Here is a 19,604-nt window from a genome sequence, read left to right as displayed (position 1 = left end):
AACAGCTGCATCACTTAAGATTCTTAGTTCTGCTGAGCTCTTCCTGGCTCCAAATAACTACAAGATACTTTCTTAAAGGAAATTTTCAAAAAGCAAACTTCCCCTTGTATAGGAGGAGGAAAACAGTTTAAACTCTGCATTGCTCATTGTCTAGTAAACAGACAAACTGTCTCTATTCTATCTACTGGGTATTTTGCATATCTGATACGTATTTATGTAGGTATAAATATATATATATGCACACACACATATACAGCTCTTCAGTGTGTGTGTGTGTTACAGGCATCTATACACATACCCTCTCCTTGCATTACAAAATTAAGGGCTTAAGATCTATGATCAAACATAAAATATTTCAGCCATAAATCCTATAGTACACAATTTATAGAATGTACAAAGATGTAAAAATCATGCTAGCCTGTACACTAGAAGACCCCTCATTAGTTTCAGAACAATCATCTGTCTTTCACCCATTCTGTAGTATTGTACTTGGAATTTCTGCAACTTTGCTTCCCTCACAGACATCTTAAATAGATTTATGAACTCTGTGTCTAAAGGAATTCAATTTGTTTCAATAGTGTATGATGCAAGAGCAAATTACAGTGTTGTCTTTGGGATGCTTGGCAATTCAGTTGTGTAATGATTTCCTTTCCCTTTTATTCCATTTTTTTCAATGAAAAAATTGCAAAAATTTTGACCAGGCAAAGGCTGAACAAAATTCATCCAGATAGATGTTGCCTGGAACTGTTCTGCTTGTGACTCTAGGCAGTTAGTGTCTCTTTAGCAATGCTTTATGACTCCAACTATGCATGGCCTCAAAATGTATGAAGAACACATCTCACAAACTGCTCTTAAGGGGATCTCAGTGGTGTTGAGATTAAAGAAATACTATACTAAAATACCTGCAGAGGTTTAAAAGCAAGTCCTTCTGAATTTACAGTAAGCAGTGTTAAATTATGGAGCCAGGCTAGTCTTGTCAAGAGAAAGGGTTCAAATAACCTCCTTCCCTTCTATGTGTACTGGTTCCTAGCAGGTGTTCTAAGGCAGTGCTGGGAACCTAAGGACTTGCTGCTTGCCTTTTTTTTTTTTAAAACCTCTTGGGATAGGAAGGAGGGAGATGTGTACAAAGGAGCTCAATGTAAGGGCCTCTGTGGCCATGTCCATGATAGCTGTTTGGTACATGCCCCAGCACTGCTGGCTTGCAGTTTTTCAGGCTAGGGATCTGGCTTGCATGGAGGTTTCACTCCCCTCACTATAATGTCTCTTTCCAAGGAAATAAAGGCAGCTGAATGGAAATAGGGCTGGTGGGCTAGCACACACCTGGGTGTCACCCCTGAATGGGACAGAGTGGAAGCAGGGAGTTTCAATGGCTTCAGAACTCAGTACTCTGAAGAGTTCTAGTTTTGATCTTGCTAAGAGACTTGCACTGGGAGTTGTTCATTCTTGTGTTGATGCTTCTTGTAATGAAAAACAGCAAAATACTTTATAACTTGCATGAAATTGATCAGCAAATCAAATACCCTAATTTCTCACAGTCGAGTCCTGTGATTTGCCCTCTCATGCAGTAAGCATCTCCTGCTCTCACAAACACTGCAATCTATTGGAAGATCTCTGCTGAAAATAGCATGAGAGCACTGGCAGTCCTCCTCAGAGCAGTTCATCATTGAGTCAATTAAAAGCACTTGCATAGCCCAACAGGGCACATTCTGTGAACACTAGATTTACTTTAGAAATTATTTATGGTGTCTTGTGGAAATTAGTTTCCTTTGTCTTAAAAATTCCCTCTTCTGCCCCCATCACATAAACTTGTACCATAAACATTTCTTGTTTTCAGCTTAACTGTAAAGGTATTATGTATGGGAAATGAAACATAGTCTGGAAAGTCAGTGAGGTAAGTCCCAAGTTTTGGAGATGTTACAGTTTAGACAATTTACAGAATGTATGGAAACTTAAGAGGTGCCAAAACCTGAGGTCAAGGGAATAACCATTTAGTTCTGTGACAACAGTATTGCATCATCTAGCAAAGAAATCTGGTGATCAAAACCCACAGTAAGAAAACAAAATGTCTGTTTGGGAATCCAAATTCACCTTTGGGGAGGTTTCTGGGTTTGCTTTTTGAAGCTCAACAGGGAAGTCCTATCTGAAAGCTCCATCAGGCATGCATATACCATCTGAAGCATCCTCTAGGGATATAAATTGATCTGTGGATTCCATTTTCCTCTCGCCCTTTCAAATGACCTTCTGAAGCTAGCAGTGTTTTGTTCCAAGTACTGATTTAGTCTTTAGCAAACCGAAGCTAAGTTTGGTGACTTGAGTTCTTCCCACTAGGACATGCCAGCACAATTCCTGCTGTTGCATTAATAGAAGGTTTTAAAGTAATGCACTAGATGCAATATAAAAATAACGAGTTTATTCGGTGTAGCATCCATTTCTTTTTAAAATCACTCAAAAAGCCCATAGTGATCCTAGCTTTTTTATTTCCATGCAAGGTTGTCCTAACAATGCAAAACCATTTTGAAGAAAGTACCAGGATGGAAGATGGTATCTGAGATAGTTCCATTAGGGAATGATTCATGGTTTTGGCACTTTGTTGGCTTTGCTGCGTGTTTCTGTTAAAATGGGTGAGTGTTAAATAACGAAGGATGTTATTTTTCAGAGGGGCACAGGGTTTGAAGGGATCAGGGTCTTTTTAGTTTTCAGTGATTAAGTGGAACAATTTTGGCACCTAAAAGCCAATATTCCATTGCTACCAACAGGAAAACTGAATCTGTAACAATTAGTCTGTTTTGAAGATTGTTACTGCAGTCACCACAAAGCCTGGAGAGCTTTTTTATAACCAGAGCTGAAAGGTGGGTTGCAGTAACTTTATAGTGGGTGGTTGCGTGATTTTGAACAGATCACATTTCTTGAATGTGTTTGGGTGGGAAAAAAAAGAATATAGAGCATGTCTTCTTTTTATCTTCCTTTTCTATTCAGTGTCCTCACAATGAATCCTTTCCCTTCCTGCATTTCTTCAAATGTGCTGTCACTGCTTGTCTGATGTGTTTCTGTTTCTTCTCGTTCCCCCATACCAATGTCAGAGAAGATTCCAAGACTGGCCAAGAGACTCCCTGTTCTGTTTGTGCAATGAGTAGCAGAGCCAAGCCCATTCTTGATTGTCCTTAAGCATTGCTGTGGTAAATATGACCAATAGTTCCATGGGTTTTCCTCAGACAACAAGAATGGCTACTTGCACATCCACAAATTGAGCAAAAGGACAGGGAAGTGGGATGAAGTTTTAAAAAATCAAATAAATAAAATCAACATGTTGAGACCTTCCTATGTTTGCCAACATTGCATTTTAAAGCTGGCCAAAATGTTACAAAATAGTCCAGTCCCTTCCCTGGGCCTACCCACTCTGTAAGTCATCAGGAAACTTGAAACTGTTTAGTTTATATACAGAGTGGACACTCAGAAGATTGTACTAAACCTAAAATCCATCTTCTCTGTGGTATTTGCAGTAGTTTTTCACTGGTGCAGGGAACTGCAATGAAATCCATGCATGTAAGCAGGTGAACTTTGCTTACAGTCTGTCAGGATTGATTCCGCTTGTTTTCTTTTCCTTTAGCACTACTTCAGAATCCCCTTTGTGTGACCTGCTGAGGACAGTATCTGTAATGTGCCATCCCACATACAGCATCTCTAGATGATAATTACAAAGATTACAGGTTTAGACAAAACTCAGAAATACATTTACATAGAGTAACAGATATTATCAAAATGAAATTAGGGCTGAGCCAGTTAATCTAAAAATCTAAAAAAAGTAAGAAGTTCAAAAGCCTAATGGAGACCTTTAAGTTCCTGAGATTTTTCTCCCTCTCAAACTCTTTCCCCTTCACAAAGAACACAGAAAGGGAAATTATATTTAGCCACACAACACAGTGATTTCACCAATATTGCCTGAAAGCATACATAGAATTCCACTTTGCTTAAAATATATTCTCCCTATATCTCTTCAAGTGAGCAGTTTCTGGTGATGCATAGCAACACTTTACTTGTGTTTATAAAAGCTTTTTAGTTTACATAAAAAGTATAACCACAATGCTCCACCTTTTACTGATAAAGCTAATTTTTCCGATAAAAGGTAGTCGAGCTAATCAGCTGCCAGAGACCTGATGAGCTGACTGGCTTCCAGTTAATAAATCAGATGGCCCAGCCCTAGACTAGTTCTATTTCTAAAATAAATAGTGTTGAAAATCTTTCTTTTCTAAACACTTGGTTGGGTTCCTCCCATGCTCACACACAGGTTTCTGGGTTAGTTACAACTTCGCCGTTTTTTTCAGGCTCATCTTTCAGAAACTGCTCCACTTCAATGGAGTCCACCTTGGCATCTTCAGGAGTTTTGTCTTCAGATTTGTTTAATTCCTCTCGTTCTGCTGCTTCTTCTTTTGTCTGTGGTTCTTCGGGTTTTTTCTTAATGCAGAAGAAATTTCCCAAGGCCAATACGAGTGCAGAGGTGGTAACTTCTATTCCAGCAATAATGAAAACAAACATGTACCTCCCTGTAGCATCCAGGAGTTTGCCTGGAAAAGACAATGTTTCAGGTAATTAACAAAAATTGCTATCTTGCAATGAGTTTTGTTTCCTGCTTTTTCTACACACTTTAAGTGACTCCTGTCTAGAAATACCATGGCCATCTAGGTGAGATTTTTGAAATAGCATTTTAACAAGTTTATAAGAAAATATTTCTCAATTGTTTTAACTCAGCTTAATATTCATTGGCATTATGTCACATTCCAAATCACTGAATCCCTTGTGGATACCATCATGCAATGCAACTGGGATAAAACCAGCCCAGCAAGAAATGAGACAGGTGCCATGTATCCCAGATGAATGTGTGCATCCGTGGCCAGGTTCTGTATTATCAACTTCCTCTCACTCCCAGCCTTGTTTCCTTTCTTGCACAGGCAGTGCACTGTCTGCTTAAATTCAGATCTCAGCTAATAGTCTGGAGTAATTAACTGATCCTGATGCTTTAGTCAAGTTAATTTTCACAGGATTTCGTGGAGGTGAATGAACTGGAGGGACAATGTAAAGGAAGTGTCTTTCCAAACCTGAAGGTCAGAGGAAGTAGTGCATAGTACCAGTTTTTCCATGAGAGCTCTGTCACAGATTCTTGATGCTTTTTAGTTTCTGATATAAACAGTAAATATTTAATGGCAGTGAACTGGTAGGGTTTGGGTGAGTTGTTATTTTTCAGGTCAGATTCTGAATAATTTATTTTCTTTGATCGGTAATTCATTTGTAATTCTGAATTCAAACTAATGAATTTGAATATTTTATAATGTCCCTATATTCTTGGGCTGTGAGACATTTGAATAGAAGCAGTCTATCTTCCTTAGTGCAGTTTTATAGTCCTCCTTGTAAGATTTTTTTTTTCCCTGCCCTCCTTCTTTTGACATTTTCTTTCCCTTTCCAAATCCACCATGGGTATAGAGAATCTATCCTAGTACTTTCCAGGGAAAACTTGACAGGTTTCATTTTCTGAATCCTAACTCCAAAGATGTCTGAAATTCACAAAAGTTATTCCCTCTGTGTATAAAGTTCATGTCATACAGGATTAGCCATCTACTAATAAGTGTAGTGTAGGCTTTCAGTGGAGAAAGAGCAGCATGTCCAGATGGCAATTCAACCAGTCTTGATATAGATCCAAGAAGCAGAAGATTCATCTCACCATATCTTGGCCTTCATATTGTAACCACAGAGTCACTGTGGCAACACTAGCACAATCTGCACTTCTCAAGTGACTTACTGTCTTTTTCTCTGCTCCCTTAAACAATTTGTGCAAATGGATGCAATGCAAATGATTTTGAATTCTGAACTAAATGGACCACTTACCTGCTGATGGTGGACCAATTAGAACAGCCATAGCTTCTGCCAGGAGCACCAGACCGATAGCACTGGAAAACTTCTGAGTTCCAACAATAGCCATGAGAACTTCAAACTGAAGAGCACCTACCATTCCGTAAGAAATGCCAAAGAAAATGCAAAAGACCACCAGGCCAGCATAATCAACAGACATAGAACCCATGAGATCTGTAAAGCCATTGAAAATCATAGCAAAACTGAAGAGGTAGACACAGCGTGGTCTAACCCATTTAAGACCAGCTACCATTCCACAAATAGGCCGAGCAAATATGTCAATGAATCCCAGAATAGTCAGAAGAAAAGCTGCTTTGGTGTCTTGATACTTTAAATCCTTGGCATAACTCACTACAAAAACTGGGGGAACAAAGAGGCCAAGCACCATGATAGATGCTGCTAGCGTGTAGATTACAAAACCACCATCTTTGAACACACTGAAATCCAGGAGTTTTTTCTTCGCTTTCTTCTCACTTGGTTCTTTGGTAGCTTCAGACTTTTTGGGTGGCTCCAAAGGTCTCATTAATGCTCCACATACACAGCAGTTGAGCAGCATCCCACCCAATATAAGGAATCCTCCTCTCCAGCCATACTCATGTTGCAGTATCTGTCCCAGCGGTGAGAGAGCACAAAGAAACACAGGGCTTCCAGCAGCAGACAGCCCATTGGCTAAGGGCCGGCGTTTGTCAAAGTAACGATTCAACATGATGAGTGAAGGCTGAAAGTTCAGTGCCAGACCCAAACCTGGAATAGAGGGCATGTAAAAATTAATACTGGCCTACAGTATCACTAACTAACAAGTTTGCAACTACAGTTTTTCTGATTGATAACTTAAAAGCATTTTGTTTCAAATGGACTCAAGAATTCTGAGATAATATTTTTTAAAGCGTTCCATCTCCATAATATTCTTGTCTTCTTTGGTTACTCTTCACTGATTGCAGCCCTGGCTATTGAACATACCAGAAAAATTAACATTTACCAAAAAACAAGTGACAGTTTAATTCCACCTTTAGTGGCCATCTCTACAAAAGCCCATTTGGATGATCCTGCCGATTGAGATACTTGCCACTTACACAAAACTTCAAGCCAAGCCATTAGCTAACTGATTTTCAACCATGCATACTACTTACCTGTAATCACACCTGCAGTTAGATAGATCTGAACGATGCTCGTGCAGAAGGAAGCTATCACCATCCCCATCGAAGCGAAAAGGCCACCCACAAGCATGACAGGGCGGCAGCCAAAGCGATTGACACATACACTGCAGAGTGGACCTAGGCAAGAAGAGTAAGTTACAGCTGCTAAGATAAAACTATTTTTCCAAATGATTTTAAGCCAGTTTGCATTTCTTCTTTGGTGGACTTGGCAGTGTTATATTTAGGATTGGATTCAATCTTCAAGGTCTTTTCCAACCTAAATGATTCTGTGATTCTCTGTCCATACTCTGAGGTCAAGCTGAAAGAGTGTTCTATCCTCTACAGTCAAATACATAGTCTCTCTCATCTTCAGAGTGCCATGCAATTTTTTCCCTTTTCATTATCTTTAGTTGCTATTGAGTTCTAGAGATTTAATGTCATAGGCAAGCTGGATGTGCTTAAATATTTTCTGGAGTAATTTTTTTTAATGCCTTGCTTGGACACAAGTAATGATTCATTCTGCAAGTGACTGTATGACCTACAGACATCATTGTGTGATGCAATACTGCTTCAGAAACAGAGAACTACCTACCTGTTCCATAAAGCATGGCCAAGAGAATGGAGGAAATCCATGCAGTGTCACTGTAGCCAATGCCAAATTCCCGGATAAGTTCTTTAAAGAAGACACTAACTGCCTTGGGAAAGGCATAGGAGAAGCCTGTGATGATGAAACAGCCAAAAAGGACCGCCCAGCCCCAGCCTCCATCAGGGGCTTTAACACCAGTTGGGCCATCATCAGCTACTACAGCTCCCATCACGAAGATCAAGAGTGTTCCCTAGGAAAGAAAAAAGCAATTAGTTGACAAACAGTGAGACTATTATCTAATCAAAGTCGTGTAACCACAATAGGCAGAAATTACACCACAGTTAAAGTTGCCAGTAGGATATGAACTACAAGTTTGCAATTTTAACTATTCCTTGTTCAGATTTAGTCCTTACAAAAGTTGCAAAAATACATGAGATGCATACGGAGGGGTTTTAAATTAACATCCCCTCACAGCTCTCACAAAGAAGGAACTGGATCTCAACCTAATCACTCCCTCACAGGAAAATGGAAGCCATTACAGCAGTTCATGATGTTTGTGACTTCACAAGTAAATTACAATCACCATATTAACATCTGTGGGATGTTTGTTACATGACCTTGTTGTATTAAAGCTCCTGGACTGCCCAGTTAGGAGACCTGAATGCAAAATCCTGGTGCATCACAAGTATTCTGTGCAACAGTGGACAAACCACCCAGGCTTTTTGTTCCCTACTGAGGACTGCAGTGCAGCCCTGATGTACTGATATCTTGAAAAGATGGACGGATCCCTTTGAGCTTCTGATGAGCTGTCAGTTTTCACGCATCAAGTAAGTACCTAAACTAAACTGTAGTGAAAATGTGCCCGGGCAGTTTCTGTGGCTGACAGGAATTAGTAACTGCAGCAGTGCTCAGTATCACTGTCAGCCTGAAGTAAATCCTTTTCGTTCTTAGGTTTATTACATTATCAGTATTTTTCAGTAGTATTTAATTAATTAACTTACACACACACATTTTCTATATGCAGCCATAAGGGCCTTTGCATCTGTGCATTGGAGAAGCCCAGAAGATGTTAAAATGAGCTTCAAACAAGTCCTGCCTCATGAGGCAAGGTATAAAGCATTCTGCAAAAAGGAATTGCTGGTTTTGTGAGAGTACTAACCAGGCAGAGCAGAGTAGATGCACGAAGTGTAACCTTTCATGACTCTGGTAGCGCTCCAGTATTAATAGGGAAGAGGCTGGTTCAAGCATTTCAATTCAGGTATATGAAGGAGTAGGATGTAAACCTGAAGTGAGGAGTCCAGGGGGCAGGAGCAATCCTCACTCCCATGACTTCCTAACCATCAGAACGTTACATCGGGAGTGGTTAAAAAGTTGGGGGACGAGTTGTGTAGTTTTTATTCAGTATTAGGCAGGCAGTGGCAACACAGTAACACCAGGTAAGTGTGTTTAGCTGCAGTGTCTCCTTTATCGAGCCTACAGCAAAGATGTAGCCTCTGAGACCTGCAGGGCTGGACCCTGGCAAGTTAGTTACACCCAAGCCAGCTTTAGTGGCAGGTGGTTTTTAGGACTAACCACCGTTAACGGCGGCTCGGCTGCAGGCTCCTTCCAGGCATGGCGGACAGGGACTGTATTCGGCAGCCAGCTCGGGGGACGGCCTGGCAAAACCGGCGGGCAGAGGCCGCACGGAGTAGCTCCCGCCCCGGCCCAGGGCATGACGCCGCCGCCGCCGCCGCCGCCGTGACGTGAGCTCGCGCCAGCCAGCCCACTGGGACGCGCACCGGAGCCGCCGCACTGAGACGTGCAGGACGTGACCGGACGGCGGGGCGGCGCGAGGGCGGGACCTCTGCTACCGTAATTGCGGCAGAGGCAGCGCCTGCCCCTTCCGCGAGCTGCACGCCCGCCCCGCGGCTTCCCCGCCCTGCGCGCAGCACCCCGCGGAGCCCGGTTCACTCAGAGGAAGCGGGACCCCTCCCTTGCCCGGCTCTGCCGGGCAACAGGCAAGAAGTGAGCTCTGTCCCACGTGGCTGCGGGATCGAGCTTTGTCCTTAGAGGGATGGACCCTAAAAGGGTTTCATGTTCTGCTCTGGTGATGGAGCTGGGCTTGGAGATGTGGGGCACCGGGGGGCACTCCCAGCACTTGATGAAAACAAGCCTGTGGGGAAACAGTCACATCCCTTTCCTTTACGTCATGTTATTTGCCACGTTTGGCTAAAAATTACCCCAAAGCAACGCACCAGCCTTTCAAACGCCATCCTTTTAAGGTTGGTCTGTGTATGCACATGCATACTTCACTCTCGTTCGTCTGGTTTGGCCCAGCTGTAATTCATGTTAAGATTAAAATTACAAGGCCATTACCAGAACTAAATGAGCCCTGTCTCTCTAACCACAGCAGAAGATGCACTTCAACCTGCTCCCTCCATCCTGCTGCCCTGTGCCAGGCTGGATCCCCCTCCTTAAGAACTCATGAGGAAGTAGCAGGAAGGTTCCTGTGTGGAATGTGCAGGGCTAGTGTAAGAAGAGGTTGTTGATCGTGGTTGATTTGTAGAAGCAAAATTTTGACTTGTAATTTTACTTCAGTACTGCCAAAGCCTTGCTAAGACAGGCAGCTACTGCACAACTGCAACAGTTTGCTTTGCTTTCTGCTTTTGCCAGCTCAGCCTTGTTGGGATGCAAAGAATGGTATTTATCTGGCTGCAGATGGGTTCCAGTATCTCCACACAGACCATATTGTCAGTATTTATTCCAGATTCTTCCTATCATTAATGTGTTCGTGCTTTGGTAAAGTGTAAAATAAAAGGAGCAAATGTAGTCAAATCTGAAGAGTTTCATGCTCCTGAGATTATCTTCCTGTTGCCATGGAAACTAATACAGGATGAGTTAGGAGGCGATATTAGGTGATGGTAGGTATATTGTGGGTGATGGGTTTGGTGTGGTGGTACAGTGTACATAAAAGCAGAGCATTTTTACCATAAGGGGAACCTAGAAATGGCAAGACGATAAGATAGGTCTTTAGCCAGTACCTTCACTGGCCACATAGCAGTACTTCTTGATCAGCAGTATGGATAGGAAGGGTATTTGTGAGGGTGTAGCCTGACCTATATAGCTTGAGAACTCACTGTGAATTAATTTAACTTTGGCAGAAATCTGCCCAACCTTGAATCCTCGGATAGAAATAAATAATGGTTATCAAAAACAAAACATGAACTTCCATGTAAGGAACCCAGCTCAGACTGGAATTCAGTCTGAAACTCCACTATGTTGAGAACTGTACAGTTACAAAATGAGGAAGACAGTCTAAGCTGAGCAATGTAAAGATCCTCTTTTACTTTCTCATCTGTGGAATGAGAAGGATTCTGTCTTCATGAAAAGCACAGTCTCAATACTATGTTAAGAGGGCTCATAAACCTTCTGTATTTGCCCAGTTATATTAAAAAAACCAAGCAGACTGTGACATGATGTAACCAACTCTGAAATTTTGCAGGAAATTACTCCTGCAAAAATAATTCTATTTTCATATCCTTCAAAAGCCTAGTGACAGTCCCCGATATATAAGCTACCCTTTGCATTGACATCACTGGCATCTGCCTATTCAGCATGACTTTAACCTTTCCCTGAAGCTCTAAAGCACTAATGTATCCATGTATTCCATTTTTTTTAATTTCAACTTCTTCTGAGATACTCTGTACAAGCCATTCTGATGGGCAAATGGCATGACAGTTGTGCATGTCCTGTGGCTCACCTGCTTAAACATCAGCCAGCCTACACCCATTTCCAAAGGCTACTGCACACTCCCCTACAAAATCATTACTGTATTTACTGATGGGTGCCCTGACCTCCTGTCCTCCCTGCAAAGCCCCGCAGCGACTTTCACTCTCCCATTTTGGCTTCTGTTTTATCAGAGGCAGTTTTCTGGTTCTGCTGTATCTGCCTTTCTCAGTCAGGGGTTTCCCAGCTTTCACCATTTTCTCATCTCTCTCTCAAAAGTCGTACAATAACCCACACAGTAATCCTGTGCTGTCGCTGTAGATGACATTCCACAACAATTTGCTATTAATCAATCTCCAGCCTCCACTTAACCTCAAACTATTTTGGTGTTCCCTGCTAGAGCAAAGTAAGTAACATACACATCACAAGGTGCCAACAGGCTTGCAGTGACACAGGAAACTCTCACACTGCAGTTTTATGTGTAGCAAGGAAAGCTAAACAGTGTAGGTTTTAATATCTGGGCATAGTGCTCCTCTGGGGAGGTTGTGCTTATTTATTTATTTATATAATGAAACTCTCTTTATGTTATCTTGGAAAATCAGATTATAGTATTGGATTGGTTTCTTGTTTGTTTGGGGGTTTTGCCCATAATGAGGATGTTACCAACAAGGACCCCTGGCTTATGCCAGGCCAGATACAAAAGAGTAAGACACAGATCTGCACGCTGACTTCATGTTTTAAAAGGAAGCATTAATGTAGCCTTCTTCTTAACACAAAAGAAATAGCTCTTTTAATCTTGAGATAAATAATTGCATAAATTAGGGCCACAGAAATTCTTCAAGGCCTGGAGCACCTCTTCTGTGAGGACAGGATGAGAAAGTTGGGGTTGTTCTGCCTGGAGAATGCAGTAAGGACCTGGAGAATGCTCTAGGGAGACCTTATTGTGGCCTTTCAGTACTTAAAGGGGGGGCTTATAAGAAGGGTGGGGAGGGATTCTATCAGGGAATGTAGTGATAAGACAAGGAGTGACAGTTTTAAACTAAAAGAGGAGAGGCTTAGACTAGATATAAGGAAGATATTTTTAAAACTGAGAGTGGAGACACACTGGCCCAGGTTGCTCAGAGAGGTGTAGATGGCCCATCCCTGGAAACAAATTCAAGGTCAGGTTGGACAGGGCTCTGAGCAATCTGATCTACTTGAAGATGTCTCTGCTCACTGTAGGGAGCTTGGACTAGATGACCTTTAAAGGTCCCTTCCAACCCAAACCATTCTGTGTAACTACAAATACAACAGTAACCAACAGGTCACTCTCCTCGTGTACCACCTTTGAAACATACACTGGTTCTGTAAGAACAGCTCTGTCAACCATTACAGTCTCTATCCAATGCCCAGCTTCTGGACTTGTTTTTCTACAGCATACTGGTTTTACACCACATCCATTACCGTAAGTGCATTAATGTCAGCATCACAGCTGCTCCTTAAGACAGCACATGCCCTTTCTGACAAACATGCTTGAGTTATCTGGCTGCTTTCTCTATGCTTTCAAAAATAGAAGTTGCAGGATTCCAACTTCAGCTGAAAACTTCGAAGTTCATTCTTCATGCCATGAAAATTAATCTCAGCCCTGCAGCTATGGTGGCTCTGCAAGGTGTCAGAGCTTTAGGAAAACAGAGATTCTTGCCATTTTTTTATAGAAGTATTTTGCCTAGTATAAACCCCAAAAATGACAGAGCCAAATAAATACTAATTAAGGGTCCATTCCTGTCACCAGCCAGACATACAGGCTTAGTTTTGCAGAATACCATGTAACTGCTCTGATGGTACTAAATGCTGGCCTGCATATACACTGTATCTCGCACATGTAGCTGAGTGTAGTGGGAGATCATCTGGCCAAGAGGTGTCCTTTTACACAATCACTGTGGACAGTGCAGCTGCCTGACATGGTGTCACACATGGAGATATGTGAGTTCCCAGTTCAGCCACAATTTAAAATGTCATCTTATTATTTTTATCATTTACCTTGCACTATCCTGGACACAACAGGTGTAACTGTACTCAGATTCTGCTTTACATTTCCACAGTGCTGACGGCCACGCCTTACCAAACCACCACTCCCTCTGAAGCAAGCATTGCAAAACCCTACATTACTTCACACTCTGACATCCTCAGCCAAACGGTTTTCCAATTGCTTTACCCCAAAAGCACACACGCCCGCTGCCACCTAAGGCTGTGTTTCCCCAACCGGTGCAAACGGTCTGCGCCGGTGAGGAAGTTGTATCGAGGCGATTTTACGGCCCCTTGTTGCGTTTCCCCTCCACTCCGCAGCCCTTGGAGCAAACCGAAAACCTCTTGGTAGGGGTTAAGGGCAGGAGCAACAAAAGGCTCTTTCCCCACAGAATCCGGGGGGCTGCGGCGACCCGCGACACGTGGGAGGAGAGGGATCGGCCGAACAATGGTGGCGGTCGCGGGGTGCCGCCAACGGCCACCGCCACGGCCGCCCGCGCGGCGCTCCGGGGTGGGCACGTAGCCGAAACGGCTCCCGCCGAGCGCTCCGGTCGCCGCCGCCACGGATGCTCACGGAGCCTGAAGAGGTGGCCGTGCGTTACGCGTCTCAGCGCCTCGCCGTTCTCTGAGCGTTCGCTGCACCAAGTAACGGAGTACCAACCCGGGGCTGCAGCGATGCCCTTATGAGGGGACGGTCCCTTAGACCGTGCGTCGCCGCTGTGACAAAGGGAACTCCGGAACTGACCCCCCCCCGGGGCTAGACGCAAGGTGAGCAGTAGCGAAGGGATCGTGGAGCCAGGGCTGGACGCCGAGAACCTCGTTGCCCGGTACCGGTCTGAAGGCAGCGATGGCGGGAACAAAGCCCAAGCTGGCGTGTGCCTCCCGAGCCGCCGGTGTGCCACTGTACGTGCGCCAGGGCCGGCGGCACCGCTCCCCTAGGCGTGACCTGGCCGCCAAAGTGGGAAGCGGGGGGCAGCAGCCACAGCGGGGCTAAGCCGCCAGCACCGCTCAGAGCCCGGACAGCGCTGCTAGCCCGACGATGGTGGGAACACCGGGCGGACCCGTACGGCAGCGAGGGCTCCCCGAGCAAGAAGATCAAACGCCTAGCCCCACGCGTTGGGGGAGGCACAGCCGGCGGGGGGTACCCGTCCGTCCCACGGTGAGGTGGCGCCCAGAAAGATGGGGACAGTCCACTCTGTGCCCGCCGCCCACCGGCGCCCCGCACAGCCTCTGGCCGAGGGATGAAGCCGCGACGCCCGCTCAGCGCTCGCCCAAAGCCTCGCCAGCACCGGGCAGCCCCAGGCAGAGATACCCTCTCAGCCTGTCCGGCGCTCCAGGGTCGGTTCACCCGGATCCGGAGCCCCCACCCCGTGCGCCAGCCAAGCGCTCCGTAGCATCACGCACGACGGCGCCGCCTCAATACCTGAGTCAGGTCCCGCGCCTCGGCGTGAGGATGCCCGTGCTCACGCCAGACCGCTGCCCGCTTTCCCCCTGCGCTCGGTTAGACCCGCCCCAGCCCGTCTGCGCCCCACCGGCTGGTGAGCGCTCCGGCGCGGCAGGTCTGTGACTGCTCGCCCCTCCCACACCGGAGTGGGGGCGACCGGGTCCTAGCGCCGCCACGTGACCCCTTCCCGCCGCTACAGGGCTGCCCGCGCAGGGGCTCCGGGGGCGCGTGTGGGGCGATTCCGCCGGCGTGGGAGAAGTGACGGCCGGGGCCTGCCCCAAATGCAGCCCCGCGGGAGCCTGGCCCCGGCAGGGAAGCGCGGAAGGCACCGAAGCCTTGACCCCAGCAGGACAGCACGGGAGGCACCGGGGCGAACCGTGCGTTGGTCTCAGCGGTGTGGGGGATCCTACCAGCGGGGAGCGCTGCCCGGCTGAGGAGTGAGCAGGGCCGAAGTCAGGGACTTGATGGGCCAGATGGTGTCTGTAGCTGGGAGTGGTGCTGTGCTGCCACTTCTGCCTTCCAGGAAGCGGGCACAGGTCCTTTGTGCGCTCCTCACCCTTTACCAAGGGAGCGCCACCTCCAAGTATACCTTCGCAGAATCACGAGTGGTGGGGGTTGGGAGTGACCATCAGGACATCATCCAGTCCAACACAGGTTCCTCTGGAGCAGATTGCACAAGAACATATCCAGATGGGGTTTGAAAGTCTCTGGAGAGAAGGAGACTCCACAACTGATTTAGAGAAGGACAAGAAACTCAGTAAGTTTCATGTATTACATTTTTATTACAGTGCTGGACACAGGGTGATCCTTTCCAAAGCCTGTGTACCAACAGAGGTTTCAGTATGTGCTTAGATGCAAAAAATTATCCATCTAAAATGACAGAGGTATGTTGATATTTCACAGAAAGTCCTGGTTCTTCCTACCTATACCAAGGTTATCTATCTGAGAATGGCTGAAGTATTTCACAGAAAATCCCAGTTCCTGTTTGATCTTCTTTTCTTCAAGGTCCATCTGCCCCTTCCTGCATTCCAGCCAATTATAATAAGGGGAGTTCTTCACCAATTTTGTCGTTCCATTGAATTTGGTATCTCTGTATCAACTCTGTTGTCTTGTTAAAATCGGTAACTATTTTCAAAGAATTTTCCACTCATCAACTCCAAGGGTTTTCTACTTATCCCAACCTCTCTGGGTTATCAATATCTTCACAGGAAGTGTTTGTCTGAGCAATGAGGAAAAACATCTTTCCTGTGAAGGTGTTGGAGCTCTGGAGCAAGCTGCCCTGGGAGGTTGTGGAGTCTTCTTCTCTGGAGAGACTCCAACCCCACCTGAACATTGTGATCCTGAGCAACCTGCTGTGGGTAACCCTGCTTTAGCAGTGGAGGTGGACTGGATGATTTCCAAAGGTCACTAACAACCCCCACCATGCTGGGATTCTATGAGCTACCTCCTTTTACATCCAGATGGAGTGAGCTTTCTCCACTGTTGCTCCGCTATTATTCATACAAAGCACGCAGAATTATACAACTGTATGTTAATATTGCTATTATTTAGCATCCAAGCAAATTGTGATAGGTTTCTAAAGTGCGGTGCAGAAAGCAGGCTACTCTGGGATTAGGAAATTCAGGAGTTGGTGCTCAAGTACTTCATGTGCTTATAGCACACAGTCCAGTGGGTTGGGAAGGGATCATAACCTTGAACACAGTACTGAGTTGAATACCAGGTTAAATTTTGGACCCCTCACTACAAGAAGGACATGGAGGTGCTGAACTGGCAATGGACCTGGTTGGTGAAGGGTCTAGAGCAAATCTTCTGAGGGGTGACAGAGGAAGCTCAGGGTGTTTAGTCTGGAGAAAAGGAAGCTCAGGGTAGACCTCAGTCTCTACAACTAAGAGGAAGGAATGACACAGAATCCTAGAATGGTAGGAGGTTGCAACAAGATTGGGGTCTGTCTCTTTTTCCAAGGAAATTACTCCCAAGTTGTAGTAGGGGACATTTAGGTTGAGTGTTAGAAAATATTTCTTCCCCTAAAAGGTTGTTGAACAATGGAGCAGGTTGCCCAAGGCAGTGGTTGAGTTATCATCCATGGAGGTATTTAAAAGATGTGTAGATGTGGCACTTGGGGACTTGGCTTAGTGGTGACTTGGCAATGTTAAATGTACAGGTGGACTCAATGATCTGAAAAGCCTATTCCAACCTAAATGATTGTGGTGGTTTGTTTTGAGCAGGTAGCATACAGCCAGTGAGACACCACTAATTTTAAGGATCAGTAAACCCAGTTTTTTTACTGTCTACCAGTTTTCAAGTGTCTACCACTACCTGAATTTAGGCCATTCGCTTACAGGCTAGACGAAGGTAATGGCAGAAGAGCAAAACCCAGTAATTCTTGTGGAGCTTCTGAAACAAGGAGGTGGTGGGAGCCCCATCCCTAGATGGTTTTAAGGCCAGGCTGGGTGTGGCTCTAGGCAACCTGGTCTAGTGGAGAGTGCCCCTGGCCATGGCAGGGAGGGTTGGAACTAGATGATCCTTGGAGTCCCTTCCAACCCTGACAATTCTGTGATTCTGTGTGTTAATCAAACATGCTAAAATGACAGAGAAGAGGACAGGTGTATCTTTCACATCTGTCACATTGTTCCTGCCAAAGCCTCCATCCTTGCAGCCTAGTAAGCAGAATGCAGTGTGCTCACGGATGGCATTCAGTTGTAGGAAACAGTCACACCATTTTAGAGATCCGTGTGGGTTTTTTTTCCCTAGAGGCAGATGAGTGTCACTGCAGATGGTCTGGTTTTCAGAAGTAGATGTCCATAGGCAAAGACCAGCTGCTGAGAAAAGTCACCAGTGGTCTGTGGTCTCACTTTGGTACCTGACAGCCACTATTGTTTAGAAAGCATTTTCTAAAAGAGATGTGTTCATAGAGGATGACATGCCAGGGCAAACGAAACCCCTCAACGTCAGCACCCAGATGTTTGGATGTGATCCAGTACTCACTCAACAAGGCAGAAGTGTAAGTGAGCAGAACACAGGGCTGCTGTGCTTGCAGAAGCCTGCACAGAGTCTGGACAACCTCATAAACACTTGGAACTGAGATGAAGGCACAAACCCCCTATCTGTTAGGTGGAGTTATGTTGTGTATGTTTAAGCATTAAATATGCTGCAGCAGACTTTAGGAGTAGAGGGAATTAAAATGCAGCAAAGAGAGCTCAAACTGCAGTGACTTAAGGCATCCAATTATGAAAAGAGCTTTGAAAAATTCTTTACATACATGGTTTTCTGCATCTTAATATTGTTCATGTGTCAGTATGCCACTTACTACAAATATTCTCAATGTTTTGTTGAACTCATGAGGAATTCTTAAACAGGCAGATTCTTTGTTGAGAATACATTGCACAAGTCTTGGTTTAGTTTCTTGCTAAAGGGAATTTTTAATGGGGAAATTTGGGTTATACATAATAGATGCTACATTCCACCAGCCCACCACTAAAAAGTCTTCCACTCCGTAATTCCTTACTAGTTTCCAAATAAATAATGATCCTAGTGTGTTCTTTGTTTACATATTTTATTTGGCTTTGTCTATTATTTATTTATTTTGCTCCTAAGGAAAGCTAATGACATACTGGGGACTGAATAGAAAAGCACATTGCTGGCTCATGGCCAATTTGTTGTCCAGTAGGACCCTCAGCTTTCCAACTGGCTGGCCCCCAGGCTGTAGGAGGTGCACAGGGTTATTCCTCACCAGGTGCAGGACTTCATATTTTCCTCTGTTGAGTTTCCTGAGACTCCTAAATTGCTTCCATTAAAAACTGATGTAGTGGATTCAGTAACATTCACAGGCAGAGACTGGTGGAAATTTTTTACCTGACCAGGCTTCCAAAAAGGCAGAAGTGATGGAATATTGTTGTTACAGGATATAAATAGGAAGAGGTCTTTAGGACAAAGATTCATTGCTCTGGAACTTAGGGCTTCTGATGGCAAATGTCTTCCCTGGCACCTCCTGAACTGTAGAAACTCTTCTGTGTATCGTAACGGTTTTGTGTGGTTGCCGCTTCCTGTTCCAAATTCCAGCTGTACTCTTTGCTGTTCCTGCACTTCGCAGCGGAGTCCCAAACACTACCTTACAAGTGCCTGTAAAGCTTTATTCTTACTAGGTTTTTGTAGATATTTGGGTTTTAAATCTATGTTTTCTTATTTGCACTTGAATGGAGTTTGTTGTGTTCATTCTGGAATGCCGCTGCTGCACTTTTAAGAATGTTAATGGTAACTTGGAGCATTTCAAGTGGTTTCATACGTGGCTAACTGTGCACTGTGTAATGCATACACCACTGCCTTGGATTCAGAAGGTAAAGGTAGCAGATCATGTTATACAAAGAGCCCTTGTAAGATTTTTGTTGCAGAAAGGCCGGTGATATTCAGAGTTGAGGTTTTGGTAATTTCCAGTTTGTTTCTGATGTATGAAAATAAGGTCTTTTTATATGACTCTCAGGATGTAGTTGAGGAACATGAGGTGTACCTATAAAGATGTTACAGTCTTCAAAACTATGCATCCACGAATTTTGTAAAGGTATATGTGGAAAAGAGACATGGATATCAAATTCTTCTAGCCTGAGTGAAATTGAAATTTAAATGCATCATTTTGCTCCTAAATAATAGGACCCAGATTTCAGGGGGGGATCAGAAATTCTTCTGTAGCCCTTTGTAAGATGTAAGCCACTTTTGTTTAGAGGATCATCTTTAAAATGTTAGTTCTGAGGTTTTTATTGTTTGTATACTGCATACCAAACACATTCCTTGAAGTTCTGTGGAACTAATTTTCTTCATTGAAGGAAAGCTGCAC

At 44.5% G+C, this 19,604-nt stretch overlaps 1 protein-coding gene across 1 annotated transcript; it reads right to left on the bottom strand.

Moving 5' to 3' along the window:
- Positions 1-2,080: 2,080 nt before the first annotated feature.
- SLC16A3 (solute carrier family 16 member 3) lies at positions 2,081-15,309 on the bottom strand. Its single transcript, XM_054170805.1, has 5 exons — positions 14,756-15,309; positions 7,630-7,873; positions 7,032-7,175; positions 5,878-6,645; positions 2,081-4,562 (listed from the first exon to the last, which is right to left on the bottom strand). Exons 2-5 carry the CDS (start codon positions 7,850-7,852, stop codon positions 4,276-4,278), a joined length of 1,422 nt encoding a protein of 473 aa, XP_054026780.1. The 5' UTR covers positions 7,853-7,873; positions 14,756-15,309; the 3' UTR covers positions 2,081-4,275.
- Between the last annotated feature and the right edge of the window lie 4,295 nt (positions 15,310-19,604).

The sequence above is a fragment of the Dryobates pubescens genome, chromosome 20 (assembly GCF_014839835.1).
Source record: "Dryobates pubescens isolate bDryPub1 chromosome 20, bDryPub1.pri, whole genome shotgun sequence".
NCBI classification, from domain to species: domain Eukaryota; kingdom Metazoa; phylum Chordata; class Aves; order Piciformes; family Picidae; genus Dryobates; species Dryobates pubescens.
This window is presented reverse-complemented; position numbering and strand designations above follow the sequence as displayed.